The 14841-nt window shown below is 44.2% G+C and overlaps 1 protein-coding gene across 1 annotated transcript in view; it reads right to left on the bottom strand.

Annotated features, from left to right (window-relative positions):
• Positions 1–14841, bottom strand: part of sorcs1 (sortilin-related VPS10 domain containing receptor 1) — a gene marked incomplete at its 3' end in the record, with an annotated part of 390020 nt that overhangs the window by 117222 nt on the left and 257957 nt on the right. Inside the window, exons 10-12 of the mRNA XM_079813234.1 lie at positions 7371–7517; positions 4642–4744; positions 488–564 (exon numbers count right to left, since the gene is read on the bottom strand). Of these exons, the coding sequence (XP_079669360.1) occupies positions 488–564; positions 4642–4744; positions 7371–7517 (327 nt within the window). The remainder of the gene's footprint in view (positions 1–487; positions 565–4641; positions 4745–7370; positions 7518–14841) is intronic.

Consider the following 14841-nt stretch of genomic DNA (forward strand, 5'->3'; position numbering starts at 1 on the left):
CTCGTATGTTCCAATGTTATTTTCATTCATAATGTCAGATTGGCTGAGTTATGACAATATTTCATCTCCTTTACTCTTCTTGGGAGGGCTTTCAATTTGATTATATGAAAGCTGGCAACCACAGGTCTGCTGTCCTTGAAATGATGCTATTTCTCAAATCCCAGTGATTGTAATTCCTACTGACAAGATATACGACATCAAACCCATGCCCTACCCAGCATGCTTTAACTTTTTGCCACATCAATTTTCTCTTAATTATTTGAGCGCTCCATTTTTAATTAGACAGCTGGCCCCATAAATTTAAATTGCATCATCAAACATGCACCCACGGGCATCATATATGTCATTGAATTTTGTTTTCTCTGAAGGTGTCATTTGATTATCGGCTCTGAAATGGGGCACGTGGATTTATCTGCTCAAAGATATGCATCAGTGCTGAAATGACTGCCCACCCCCATCTGGCTGAACACCCCACGGTCAGAGTCACCTGTCGCCATGTGTTTCCAGCGTCGGATGTGATGAACATGCTAACGTTGCTGCTCGTTAACTCTGCACCGATTGAACCTGTGGAAAGAAGAGCAGAATAATTACAGTCATGCTTACCAAAGCAGATAGAGAGTTGATAACTAAAGCTATATGAATATGAAGATTGAGTATTGTGCTTCTTTTGCAACACAAAAGTCATATATACTTCATTCCAAAGAAACACCGATCAGGCTAATATTTGCTGCCAAAACAGTCCTGACCCGTCGAGGCATGGACTCCACTAGACCCCTGAAGGTGTGCTGTGGTGTCTGGCACCAAGATGTGCAGTAAATCCTTTAAGTCCTGTAAGTTGTGAGGTGGGGCCTTCATGGATCGGACTTGTTTGTTCAGCACATCCCACAGATGCTCGATTGGATTGAGGTCTGGGGAATTTGGAGGCCAAGTCAACACCTCAAACTCGTTGTTGTGCTCCTCAAACCATTCCTGAACAATTTTTGCTTTGTGGCAGTGCGCATTATCCTTCTGAAAGAGGACATTCCCACCAGGGAATACCGTTTCCATGAAAGGGTGTACATGGTCTGCAACAATGCTTAGGTAGGTGGTACGTGTCAAAGTAACATCCACATGGATGACAGATTTCCTAGCAGAACATTGCCCAAAGCATCACACTGCCTCTGCCGGCTTGCCTTCTTCCCATAGTGCATCCTGGTGCCATGTGTTCCCCTGTAAAGCAACACACGCACCCGGTCATCCACGTGATGTAAAAGAAAATGTGATTCACCAGACCATGGAAGAATGTGTTCTTCCATTGCTCCGTGGTCCAGCTCTGATGCTCACGTTCCCACTGTTGGCGGTGGACAGGGGTCAGCATGGGCACCCTGACTGGTCTGCGGCTATGCAGCCCCATACGCAACAAACTGTGATGCACTGTGTATTCTGACACCTTTCTATCAGAACCAGCATTAACTTCTTGAGCAATTTGAGCTACAGTAGCTTATCGGACCACACGGGCCAGCCTTCGCTCCCCACGTGCATCAATGAGCCTTGGCCGCCCATGACCCTGTCACCGGTTCACCACTGTTCCTTCCTTGGACCACTTTTGATAGATACTGACCACTGCAGACCGGGAACACCCCACAAGAGCTGCAGTTTTGGAGATGCTCTGACCCAATTGTCTAGCCATCACAATTTGGCTCTTGTCAAACTCGCTCAAATTCTTACGCTTGCCCATTTTTCCCGCTTCTAACACCACAACTTTGAGAACAAAATGTTCACTTGCTGCCTAATATATCCCACCCAGATAGATAGATAGATAGAGATAGATAGATAGAGATAGATATATAGATAGAGCAGCAAATGCATCATGTGTAATAAAATCTGCCATTCTGATGCTTTGTGAGCTAACTAGGAGTTCTGGAAAACCTCTATATCTAATAAGCTAAGAAACCCAGGAAAGTCTTTGCCGTCCCCACAACTCTTATACGATCAAATCAATCAACTAAATGTCAATTTAGAGCCTAATATCAAATAGTCGGCCTCCTCCTAGGATTACTTATCCAGATAGTTACAGTGCCAAGACATTTATATTTCCTCTGCGTTCATCCGGAGGCAATATAATCGACGAACGTCGCGGAAGACACAAGCCTGAAGGAGTAAAATGAAAAAGTGACAAGCGCTTTCAATCTTATAAAATAAACATTTGAAGTTTGAAGTGGTGGAAGAGTTAGTCGGTTGTGAAAACAGAAGATGATGGAGAGAGAATCATAAGAACACTCTAAAGACTCTCTGCCGCTAATCTCAAGAGTAGCACTTAGCATTTCCATTTGTTTATGCTAGCACAACACTAATCTTGTTTATAGTCCATATACAGATGCCTGTGCTCCACGAGCGCAAAATGAACGTCTTCAACAATAACAGTGTCATAAGCGCTTAAGATGAAAGGAATTTTAATATGCTTTGCTTTGGAGTTCTAGGACAAAAAACACACTGATGTCAAGGATTTAAGGAAGAATACAAGAACTACACACTTTAAAAATTGTTTCGTTTTCCAGGACCTGCCAACTAGACTGTTTTTTTTTTCTACCTGTCTGTAACCAAAACAAAAATACAAATAATCCTTTGCCATTATCTTTTTCCCCCTTTTAATACGTGTCATTTCAACTTTGAAATGCTTCTTTAAAGATTAAAGGAGGATCAAAAAATGGAATGATACATTTCAATCACATTTTTAAATGAATACAACATTTTTCCATGATAACCAAAGTTTCACATACTTACTACAGTTATTGTTACTACATCGACTAGAACAGTGGTAATAAGCCACCACTTTCATCAAAAACAAAAAAGCTTGAGAGAAAGATGTGTTAAGATATATTGAAAGTATGCATACTAAGATACAGGGAAAATTCTGCTACGGGACTCTGTTTTGAGTACTAAATTTGACAAAAGTTGTACATATATTAAAGTATGGAAGCTTGTTTCCACTGCGGAATAAAATGTAAAAATGGTAATTGCGACTTTTATATAGCATTTCTGACTTTTTTCTCAATAAATGTTAGATATAAACTCACAATTGTGAGAAATAAATTAGCAATTTCAAGTCGTTTCAAATTTTGAGATGTAAAGCAATTTTTATGATGTAGAGATGTAAAGTATTTTTTTTTCTTCTCAGAATTGTGAGATATAAAGTCGCAATTGTGAATTATAAAGCCTGAATTGTGAGATATAAAATCCCACCTCTAAGAAATAGTCAGAATTCTGAGAAATAATGTCGCAATTTTGAGAAATAAAGTCAGAATTTTGAGATATAGAAATGCAATTGAGTTGTAAGGTCCGAACTGGAAGATAGAAAGTTCTATAGAAATATAAATCGTAATTTTGAGAAGTTAAGTCAGACTTTTGAGATGTAAAGTTGTAATTTTTACATTTTCTTGCAATTATCTCACAATTCTCACTTTTTCTCAGAATCGTGAGATATAAACTTGCAATGTGAGTTATAAATTCTGAATTGTGAGATATAAAGTTGTCGGAATTTTGAGAAATAAAGTCAGAATTTTGAGATAGATAGTCGCAATTTTGACTTTTCAGAATTGTGATATAAACTAGCAATTGAGTAAAGTTCGAATTGTGAGACAAAGTTGCAATTTTGACCTTTTTCTCAGAGTTGTCCGATTTATAAAGTTATAAAGTCCAAAATCACAACCCTGAGAAATAAAGTCAGGATTTTGAGAAATAAAGTTGCAATTTGGACTTTTTCTCAGAATTGTTAGATACAAATTTGCAACTATGAGTTGTAAAGTCTGAATTGCAAGATATTAAGTTGCAATTCTGAGAAATAATGTCACGATTTTGAGAAAGTCCGAATTTTTAGATATATAGTCGCAATTTTGACTTTTTTTCCAGAATTGTGATATAAACTCGCAATTGAGTTATAAAGTTCGAATTGCGAGATAGAAAGTTCCATAGAAATAAAAAATCATAATTTTGAGAAGTTAAGTCAGACTTTCGAGATGTAAAGTTGTAATTTTGACATTTTCTTGCAATGTTTTATCTCGCAATTCTCACTTTTTCTCAGAATTGTTAGATTTAATCTTGCAATCTGAGTTATAAAGTCTGAATTGTGAGATATAAAGTCCCAATTGTGTTATAAAGGCCAAAATGTGAGATATAAAGTCGCAACTCTGAGAAAGTCAGAAAGTCATTATTTTGAAAAAATTGTGAGATATAAAGTTGCAATTCTGAGAAATAATGTCGCAATTTTGATAAAGTCAGAATAGAGAGAAAGTTGCAACTGCCACGTTGTATCTCGCAATTCAGATTTTTTTTTCTCAGAGTTGCGAGATATACACTTGCAATTGCAAAAACATTTTAAAATTGTGAGCTTACTTTTTTCTCAGAATATCTTGCAATTATGACTTTATAACTCAATATTGCAATCAAATAAATGTAGGCTTGGTGAGCATAAGAGAATTTGTCACAATTTGTGTGTTTAGTTTCCCTTTGTTCTATTTCCCGCCACTATCCGTTACCATAGACATTCATTATGATCACACCTGTTTGTATTAAGTTCATCATTAGCCTGTGTTTTTAAGTTCCTCTGGAGCTTTCTGCCATTTCTTTCTAAACTACAGGATCAGTCCTTTCACTCAAACTCACCTGACGCCACTATGATTCCAGGAGCCGACTCTCTGCTGGCTATATTTCCAGAGGTGTATGGGTTTGCTGATACGTGCAGTTGAAGATGCAGGGAACAGTACGGCTAGAAGCAACACACACACACAAAAATCATCCAGATCAAGCATGGTCTCTAAATCGATAAACCCCCAGTGTGTGGCCTCCACTAAACTGTCATTGTGCTTGGGCTTGAATAAAATCCCATTAAAAGAAGTCCCATAACAGAAAAGGCTTGTGACTTTTTTCCCTCCCAACATTAATTTTGATTGGAATAACCTTTAGTGACACAATTCTCATTATAAGCCTGGAAATGCCAATGGTAAGCACATGTTGCAAGGGTTGTTTAGGGGTTTATTAAAACTTTGACATTTTCTAACAAATAGCTCCATAATGGATGGTGAAGGCAAGGCCAAACAGTGGGACCATTAATTAGTTGAGTTTATCAAAGGGTAATTATTTTTGTTTGCATTTTGGGAGGTTGCGGAGGCCATTCACCGGGGATGCATAACATCTCCACGGAATGAAATATATGTCTTGTCGTTTGAAATGACAAGCAGCACTGATTACGTAAACCTATTCCAAACGCCCATGTCCACAGGAATACCAACCCATTCTCACTCCCTAGGCGTCAAAATCTGAAGCATGGTCAAGTGCCATGGTCAAGTGCCACAATGAAGGTACCCCTAAGCGTCACTATATTGATGCTCAGGGGTACTCCATTGATTTCAATGAGAAACCTTTGGTGTCATACACAGACGCGTTGGGCATGGGAATGTTATCGTTATGATGAAATTATATATTGGGTTTTGATTTTGCCATCATGACATGGAGTGTGATTCTCAATTTAATCAGCCAGAATAATTTTATTTACATTTATTTTATTTTTTTATTATCACTATTTAGACACGTTTGAACATGTAACCCAACCCAACCCCACCCCTAAACCTACCCATTTGTGTGTTATATGATATAAAACACAGGATATAACAGGCAGATACGACTATAGGCACACTTTATTCAAAAAGTGTCAGCTTTGATTGTAAAATGTCATTGGCTCTCGTGTGTCTCATGATCGATTGTGTCATGCTCAAGAGTCAGGAGTCAGGTGCGTGCGTTCACGGAGCGGCGGGATCATCATTTCAGCTATTAAAACATTAAGATCAACTCTGTTCTTTACATGAAGATAGTATGACTTCAGAAGACTTGGAATGCAACATGAGTTTTATACTGTTTTTAACCTATAAATAGTCATAAAATCATGTCTGCTTTTACAAATGCAAATAATTATGATCTGACGCATTGGGCAAACAACTGAAATCAATGGAGTACCCTACCCCAAGGCACTTGACCATGCTTCAGATTTTGACGCCTTGGGAATGAGAATGGGTTGGATTACTTGCTTTTTATACTTTTTTGAACCAATTATTATTGCCTCATTGTTATTACATATGTATTTTAAGTCATTTTAAGGGCTATTGTTCACTTAGGTATATGTTTATTACCTCAAAAAAATATCTGATTACTCGATTAATCATCACAATCATCGTCTGATTACTCGAAATACTCGTTAGAGACAGACCAAGATCAATTAAAACATTTCAAAATGCACAATGCTTTGCATTTTAGGACTTTCAATTGAATAAAAAATATTTTACTTTGTCATTGAATTTTTCTTAAATTGTATTAAAATATTGTCTCATTCTCATCTTGTCTCTTTAGTTAAGTGTACCGCCACACCCCTAGTTTTAGCTGTAGATAATAATAATAATAATAATAATAATAATAATAATAATAATAATAATAATAATAATAATAATAACACTGATCTCAAATTATATATTGTGCTATATAGCATGGAAATGACGATTACAAAAAAAATAATATTATATTTGAATATATATATTTTTTTTTTTACAAAATTTTAAATGTATTTTTATTAAATGTCTGACTCCTTACTCTTGCAAGGGCTAATTTATTTGCTAACATTTTATGTATCAAATTCATGTGTATCCATACATTCAAATGTATCAAAACAGTGTATTCACACATTTTACATAATTTGACAAAACTGCAGCTTGATAGGAAATGACACATGCACAATAAAATATTCTGTTCACAAGTGCTTTTTTTCCCCCTCACATCACATCTCATATTTAAATTATGCTCCTTCATTGACACTCTCCTTGGTAACAAAATGCAATAATAATAATACAAATAATAAAAAAATTAAATTGTATTAGAGCCAAAATTGTTGGATGTGGCGGAAATTATGGACATAATACATCATTTTCACACAATACATTTTTTTAACTCTCTGTTCCTGTTATCATAATTGTAAAAAATCTAATGATTCATATTTTATCATGGATTTGCATATTTTTAAGATTGAAAGTCTGGGTACAAAGAAGCAATAAAACAAGCAGCATTTGACAAGAAACAAAACAAGTGATCATGATGATCAAAAAAAAAAAAAAACCAAGACAGATTTAATGCGATCATCAAAAAACCAAAGAAAAAAAAAATCTGTTAGTTTTAATAAGAATCTATCCAAAGTGCCTGCAGTTGAAGAAACACCCAGCCTTGTTCAATGTTTCAAAAGATAAAATCTGATGAGTTGGCCGTTGGAAAGAGCGTTGACCTCATAAATCTCATCTTTGAATGTCAAATTTGGACAAATCTCCCGCTTTCTGTTTTCCCACACTTCCACTCACCAGTATGCAATGGATTTGGTTCCCTCTGAGATCGGCTGAGGGAGCCTGCAGGAGCCTCCAGTCTCGGCCTTTGTTATAGGTTATATGTGTCTTCACCTCATTATTTAGCTTCTTATTGGCCAGGAACATGCCTTTTATCCCTGCTACCTAGGGACAGGAACAAGTAAGATAATGAGGAAGAGACACACCACTAATAATCATATCTGTAAAGTTACAACATTTTCTCCTATAGGTAAACAAGCCTATGATGCATTTATTACTTAGTGCCCCTGGGGCACTAAACCCAGCCAAGTGAACTTCTAAAAAGCAGCATTCCTAGTAAAATATATCTATTGGAGTGGAATGAGAGTATGTAAGGGAATGAGAAGGTAATCCATGTCTGTCCTGAGCAGAAGTGACATCTCTTCAGGGCCAGGAAGCACTAGAGAGGAGGAGAGGCAGCCCAGGATGAGCCTCGGAAGGCACTCACTATTCAATAATTGACGAATATTTCAATCTCGCCGACGGCTGAGATTTTAGCATATGTTACATGGAGGTGGCGACCTCAATCAAGTCACCGGACTCTTCAGCCTATCCGAGGGCCAAATGTGATTTTATGGGGGTTGCTATCATCAACAGTTTAATTATTTGATCAGGAGATAGCTTGACACCTACTGGCCTCTGTTGCAATGCGCGGCTCCGTGCGGCGTTCCATCTAGAGGTACATGAATAGAGATCTGGTGTATTCTTCAAAGAGACGAGCGGTCTACACCCAAACCCTAATCATGGCTTCACTCCGTCACTCTTTGTGCGCTGTCAGCGCTATCAGACCCAATTGCAGTACTATTAAAACTTGTGAACTAAGATCACTCCAAAGCCCTGCCAGCTCTCAAACTGCAAGATATCATGTAACATACAGGTATTTGCAAAGACATTGAGCAGAGTTAAAAAGGAAGTGAACCAATAGTAGATCCGAAATTGGAAACTTTGTTCAGACAGGGTGAAAATATTTTCTGGCATATCTGACTCAAATACAATGGGGGGGCATTTTGAATTTGAATATCAAGGTAAATAGGACTATATTTGTCTTCCAAGAAACATTAAAAAGTATATTCTGTGGCTTCCGAACGGCAGTAAATGTGATATTTAAACAAAATAAGAAACATTTTGACATCTTCATCCTGTTCAAAAGTTTTGATGCATCGTGTTTTCTTCTGGAGCATCCGTGAAGGTTTGAACCTTTTGTAATAGTTGTGTTTGAGTCCCTCAATTGTCCTCAGTGTGAAAAGACGGATCTCAAAATCATACAGTCACTGCTGGAAAGGGTTCAAATATGCAAAAGATGCTGAAGAATTTGTAGGACCTGAAGGATTTTTCTGAAGAACTTTGGGCGGTTTAACTACTCGGGACCATTGCTCGAAGTGGGGTGGTACTCACCAGTACGCAGTACTGGCACTTCTACATTTTACTCTTAAGTGTACCTGCACTTTTTCTTGCATACCGCTACTTCTCGCTTTTATAATGGATCAATTGTCGGTGCAATATGACTGTGACTGAAGCCCAATTGTTTAAAGTGACGCGCAAATCACTGTAGGTGCGCTCACCAGCGCAGTCCAAAAGTGTTAAGATTTGCATGAGCCGTTTCTATGCGACGTTGATGATAAAATGTGCGTCCCATTTGAATTCTATTGAGAATGTAGTAAAACACTACGGAGAAAGACGAACATGAGCTAAAACAGCCACTAAAATGACTGATGAAAAAAGCATCATCCTGCAAGCTTTTTAAACTCATGATGACCACATTTACTAGAATTTATCACGTTCAATTGTATTTATTGCTGTACATTTTGACTAGTTGTAGAATTTATAATAGATAACCCAAACAGACGAGGAGTTTATACTTGACGCGCTCGCCGTTGTACTTTTCTTTGAAACGACAGAGGGCGAATTGGAGTAATTGTTCTACAAACCATCAGTAAAAAGCGTAAAGAAGAAGTAGAAGAACGTACACAGGTGACGATATTTATTTTAGTACACTTTACCAAAAACCACGCTACAAAAGAATTGTGTAAAACTCAGTAAACCTTTATAATTACTTGTGACATGAGAACAAAATATATGCACACATGTATACAACTAAATTAACAATTTCTTAAATATTTCCTAATTTCATTAAACATTTTCATTTAGTTTCGTGATTTTTTCACTGGCTTTTTCGGGATCTTTATTTAAAAGGATTTATTTATGCCTTTGTAGGCTCATTCTGTAAATATAAGCAACTTGTATTTGCAAACTGGGTGCCGGTGTGATGAGATGTCATCCTCGGCTAGATTCGCCTCGAATTCAGGCATCTTCGGATGCGGAGCCGCGCGAAAAGTAAAAAAAAATGCGCTGCACACCGGCACGCGAAATGGGGTCTCACGCACTCAACGCACACTACTACCCACTCCGCGATGACGTGATTTTTGTCACGCACACCCTGGCGCTCGTGTGGATGCGTCGAGTATAAACAAGGCTTCATTGTGTTGCTATTTTTCATAACCAATGCTATAGAGTAAAAAAAAGAAAGAAAAAAGTTAACATTGGCCTGCATGGTAATAAGGAGCCATGCCCTTATTGTAACAAATGCTATAGTTAAACAATTACAAGAACTATATGTTAGTTTTAAGGCTGAGTACATGTTAGAAAGAGCTTTAAAATATGGACCTTCTTGAATTATTGACTTAACAATTGCCCCATAACCACGCCCCCCCAACAAAGCCTCGCCTCCTTTGGTGAGTACTGGCACTTAATTTTTTCCACTTCAAGCACTGCTCAGGACAAACAAGGGACTCAAGAACAACCATCACGACACAAAAAAAACAGCTATTGATTATCCAGGTAACGTCTCGGTTACGGATGTAACCCTCGTTCCCTGAGGAGGGAACGAAGACATAACGTTAGTGACTAACGAATGGGGGTTTCGCTTAGAAGCCTATCATCCTCGAGCTTATAGAAAACGCCCAATGGCGTGCCAATGCCATGGGGCATGCGGAATTTGCATACGTAACTCCGCCTCACCGCGTGAGTATATAAGGAAGTACGTGGCAATATCGCATTATGTTACCTGCTTGAGGAGCCAAGACTGAACTCCTGCGTTCCAGGTAGCACAGCTGATGTGGCAACGGGACGTTACGTCTCCGTTCCCTCCTCAGGGAACGAGGGTTACATCCATAACCGAGGCGTTCCCTTTCGTTCAGTCACTACGACGTAACGTTAGTGACTAACGAATGGGGGTCCCAATATAATCCCGCCACTCAGCTGTCTTCCAGTGCCCTGCGTAAGTGTGAGTACCCTGTCGTAAGACTAGTACGGACGAAGGACTCCTTACCACACTTATCACAGGATAACCAAGGTACACTGGGAAGCATATCCCAGTGAGGGAATGCCAAGGATGCCTACCCGTGGGGAGGACTTAAGAGAGACATATGACCCGGCTAGGGGCTGCATATGGAGATCTCTAGGGTACCACCCGAAGGTGGATTTTTAACCCTAGGGTTGGCGGGGGACAAGCCAAGGGAAGAAACCCGCTCACTGCGGAGACTTACGGTGAAATACTCGTGTGGGGGTCGCCGGAGGGGAACCATGCACACGGGGCACCTGGCCGGAGACGAGGGTCTGGGCTCGCTAGAGGGCAGACACACAGGTATCGGCGTAAGCAGTGCTGGAGGAGCTCAGGGCTCTCGGGGAGCTCACCTGAGGAAATATCGCACGTATCCAGCCCGTGGAGTGGAGTGGCGAGCAAGCGAAGACACCAAAGCCTGGTCCATTACCGGCCCCTCGGGGGGGCGAGTACATAGTCGGACACTGGCTCCACTCGGAGATAGTAGAATCTGGCGAATGTGTTGGGTGTCGCCCAGCCTGCAGCTCTGCAGATGTCTGTCAGCGAGGCGCCATGCGCTAGAGCCCAAGAGGAGGCCACACTCCGAGCGGAGTGTGCCCTCACACCAAGGGGACATGGTCGACCTTGCTGCTGGTAAGCCAAAACAACGGTGTCCACTATCCAGTGGGACAACCTTTGCTTTGAGAGAGCACTTCCCTTCCGCTCTCCACCATAACAGACAAAGAGCTGGTCTGAGGTCCTGAAACACTGCGTCATGTCTACGTAGGCGCGGAGGGCGCGTACTGGACAGAGCAATGCCAAGGCTGGGTCTGCCTCCTCCAAAGGCAGCGCTTGCAGGTTCACTACCTGATCTCTGAAGGGAGTGGTAGGAACCTTGGGCACATATCCAGGCCGGGGTCTCAGGATCACGTGAGAGTTAGCCGGCCCGAATTCCAGGCACGCTTCGTCAACCGAAAAAGCCTGCAGGTCCCCGACCCTCTTAAGAGAGGCCAATGCGGTCAGCAGAGCCGTCTTCATCGACAGGAACTTAATATCAACCGACCGCAAAGGCTCAAGGGAGGCCTCTGCAGAGCACTTAGAACTACTGAGAGGTCCCAAGAGGGTACGAGAGGAGAGCGAGGAGGATTCAGTCTCCTCGCTCCCCTCAGGAACCTGATGATCAGGTCGTGCTGACTTACCTTTTTGTTCTCCAAGAGATCGTGGTGGGCAGATATAGCGGCCACATAAACTTTGAGGGTGGAGGGAGACAGCCTTCGCTCCAGCCCCTCTTGGAGAAACTCAAGCACGGACCCGATCGGGCATTTCCAGGGGTCTTCTTGGCGGGAAGAGCACCAGGTGACGAAGAGGTTCCACTTCAACGCATAGGCATGCCGAGTGGACTCTGCCCTAGCGGAAGTGATGGTGGCGACCACCGTAGGTGGCAGGCCACTCAAACCTGCCGCGTCCCATCTAGGAGCCACACGTGGAGGTTCCAGAGGTCGGGACGCGGGTGCCATAGGGTGCCCCGTCTCTGAGTAAGGAGGTCCGGTCTCAGAGGAATAGGCCAGGGAGGGGCTGTCGCAAGAAGTATGAGTTCGGGGAACCAGGTCCGGCCGTGCCAGTACGGGGCGACCAAAAGGACCTGCTCCTTGTCCTCCCTGATCTTGCACAGGAGTTGTGCGAGTAGGCTCACTGGGGGGAACACATATTTGCGTAGGCCCCGCGGCCAGCTGTGCGCCAGTGCATCCGAGCCGAGCGTGCCCTCGGTCAGGGAATAAAACAGGCTGCAGTGGGAAGAGTCGTGGGAGGCAAACAGATCTACCTGTGCGTCGCCGAACTGTTCCCAAATCAGCTGGACCGTCTGGGGATGGAGTCTCCATTCTCCCGGGAGAGGCTGAAACTCGTCGAGCTGAGAGCTCGTCGGCAGCGTGGTTCAGGACTCCCGGAATATGGACAGCACGAAGGGACCTCAGGCGCTTCTGACTCCATAGGACGAGATGGCGGGCGAGTTGAGACATACGGCGGGAGCGTAGACCGCCCTGGTGGTTGATGTACGCTACTACGGCCGTGTTGTCTGTCCGGACAAGCACGTGTTGACCCTTCAGCAACGCTCGGAAGCGGTGCAGGGCGAACCGTACTTGACATGCAGTAGGCGCTGGGGTCCTGTCCAGGAGCCCGCGGCTGCTTGTCCATTGCACATGGCACCCCAACCCGTGGCAGAGGCATCCGCCGATACGACAACATGCCTGGAAACTCGTTCTAAGGGAACACCTGCCCGTAGAAAGCTGAGGTTCGACCACGGGGTGAGCGTCTGTAGGCAGGGCCGGGTCACTTGAACCCGGAGCGTGCCAGACTGCCATGCCCATCTCGGGACTCGATCGCGAAGCCAGTGCTGAAGCGGTCTCATATGAAGCAATCCGAGCGGCGTTACTGCGGCTGCAGATGCCATATGCCCCAGGAGCCTCTGAAACAGTTTCAGTGGAACCGCACTCTTGCTCTCGATTTGACGGAGGCAAGTCAGCAGAGACTGCGCGCGCTCGCTCGAAAGCTGCGTGCACATGGCGACCGAGTCGATGTCCATACCGAGAAAAGAGATCCTCTGCGCGGGGCAGAGTTTGCTCTTCTCCCAGTTGACCCGAAGGCCCAGACGGGCTAGGTGTTGGAGCACCCGATCTCTGTGTCCGCAAACCTGCTCCCGAGAGTGGCCCAGTATGAGCCAGTCGTCGAGATAGTTCAGGATGCGAACCCCGTGCTGCCGAAGGGGCGCAAGGGCTGCCTCGGCAATCTTCGTAAAGACACGAGGGGACAGAGATAGCCCGAATGGGAGGACCGCGTACTGATATGCCCGCCCCTCGAAAGCAAAAAGTAGGAACGGTCTGTGTCGAGGAAGGATGGAGACATGAAAGTAGGCGTCCCTCAGGTCGATCGCTGCAAACCAATCGTGAGGACGAACGCATTCGAAAAGGCGTTTCGCAGTCAACATCTTGAACGGAAGCCGGTGAAGGGATCGGTTCAAGATGCGAAGGTCCAGGATTGGCCGTAACCCACCGGTTTTCTTGGGTACAATTAAGTAGGGGCTGTAGAACCCCGACTTCATTTCGGCTGGAGGGACAGGCTCGATCGCACCCTTCGCCAGCAGGGTGGCAATCTCCGCACGCATGACGGGGGCATGGGCCCCGGTCACGGTATAGCGGACTCCCCTGTAGCGGGGAGGAGCCTGCGTGAACTGAATCGCGTAGCCGTGCCTGGCGGTCCGTGCGACCCAGCGGGACAGCCCCGGAAGCTGAAGCCATGCTTCCAGAGACTGCACCAACGGGGTCATACGGACGGCAGACGTACCCAGGGTGGGGCAGCGTTACCGGCCCGGACAGTGGAGGCTGTTGGGTGTCCCGGGGTCGGGGCACGGTTAACGGCTGCGTCCTGACAGAGGAGACCAGGGAAGGACGCACGTTCCACTGGGGTCTGCTCTGCCAGGAGGCTGGCGACAGAGAGGGATGCGAGTGGCGGGACCCGTGGGTGGCGCACACCGTCATCACCGGTCTCTGGGTCCTCAGAGACAGGAACATGAGTTCTTCCCAAGCGCTGCTAGCCCGGGGGCCAGCAGCGGAAGGATTTTCCCCCGGCCCTCCACCGGGGGAAGGAGAGGCCCTGCTACCATCCCCTGGGAAGAACTGGAACCCATCTCTGAGTTGTCCACCTCCAGCCTGGCGTTTAACCAGTCTGGGGAGCGGACTGGGCGACATCCTCAACCACCTCCACGGCGCGGCCCAGGTGAAGGCTGGCCTTGGGATGCGGGCGATCGACATCTCACTGCTATCCGGAGCGTGAACTGAACGAACGGGGCGTCAGAGACGGGCCGCTGATTCAGTCCAACACTCGCGGGAAGCGATGTGCAAGAGGGGGGCGTGGCCCGAGGAATGAACGTCGGGGTTCTTAATACCACAGCACCGCCCTCAGGTCACCCTGGCCACCAGCCAAAGTACCATCTCACTCGGGGACGGTAGATTGGGGTGTGGCAGAGGGGACTCTCTCTCCTCACGGAGATCATTGAGTCTCGACCGCGACATCGCGATGGTCACGTTCCCGCAATGGAAACGTGACACATCCGCAAACACCGCCCGAACGTGCTGA

The sequence above is a fragment of the Gobio gobio genome (genome assembly GCF_949357685.1).
Source record: "Gobio gobio genome assembly, chromosome: 3".
Taxonomy (NCBI): Eukaryota; Metazoa; Chordata; class Actinopteri; order Cypriniformes; family Gobionidae; genus Gobio; species Gobio gobio.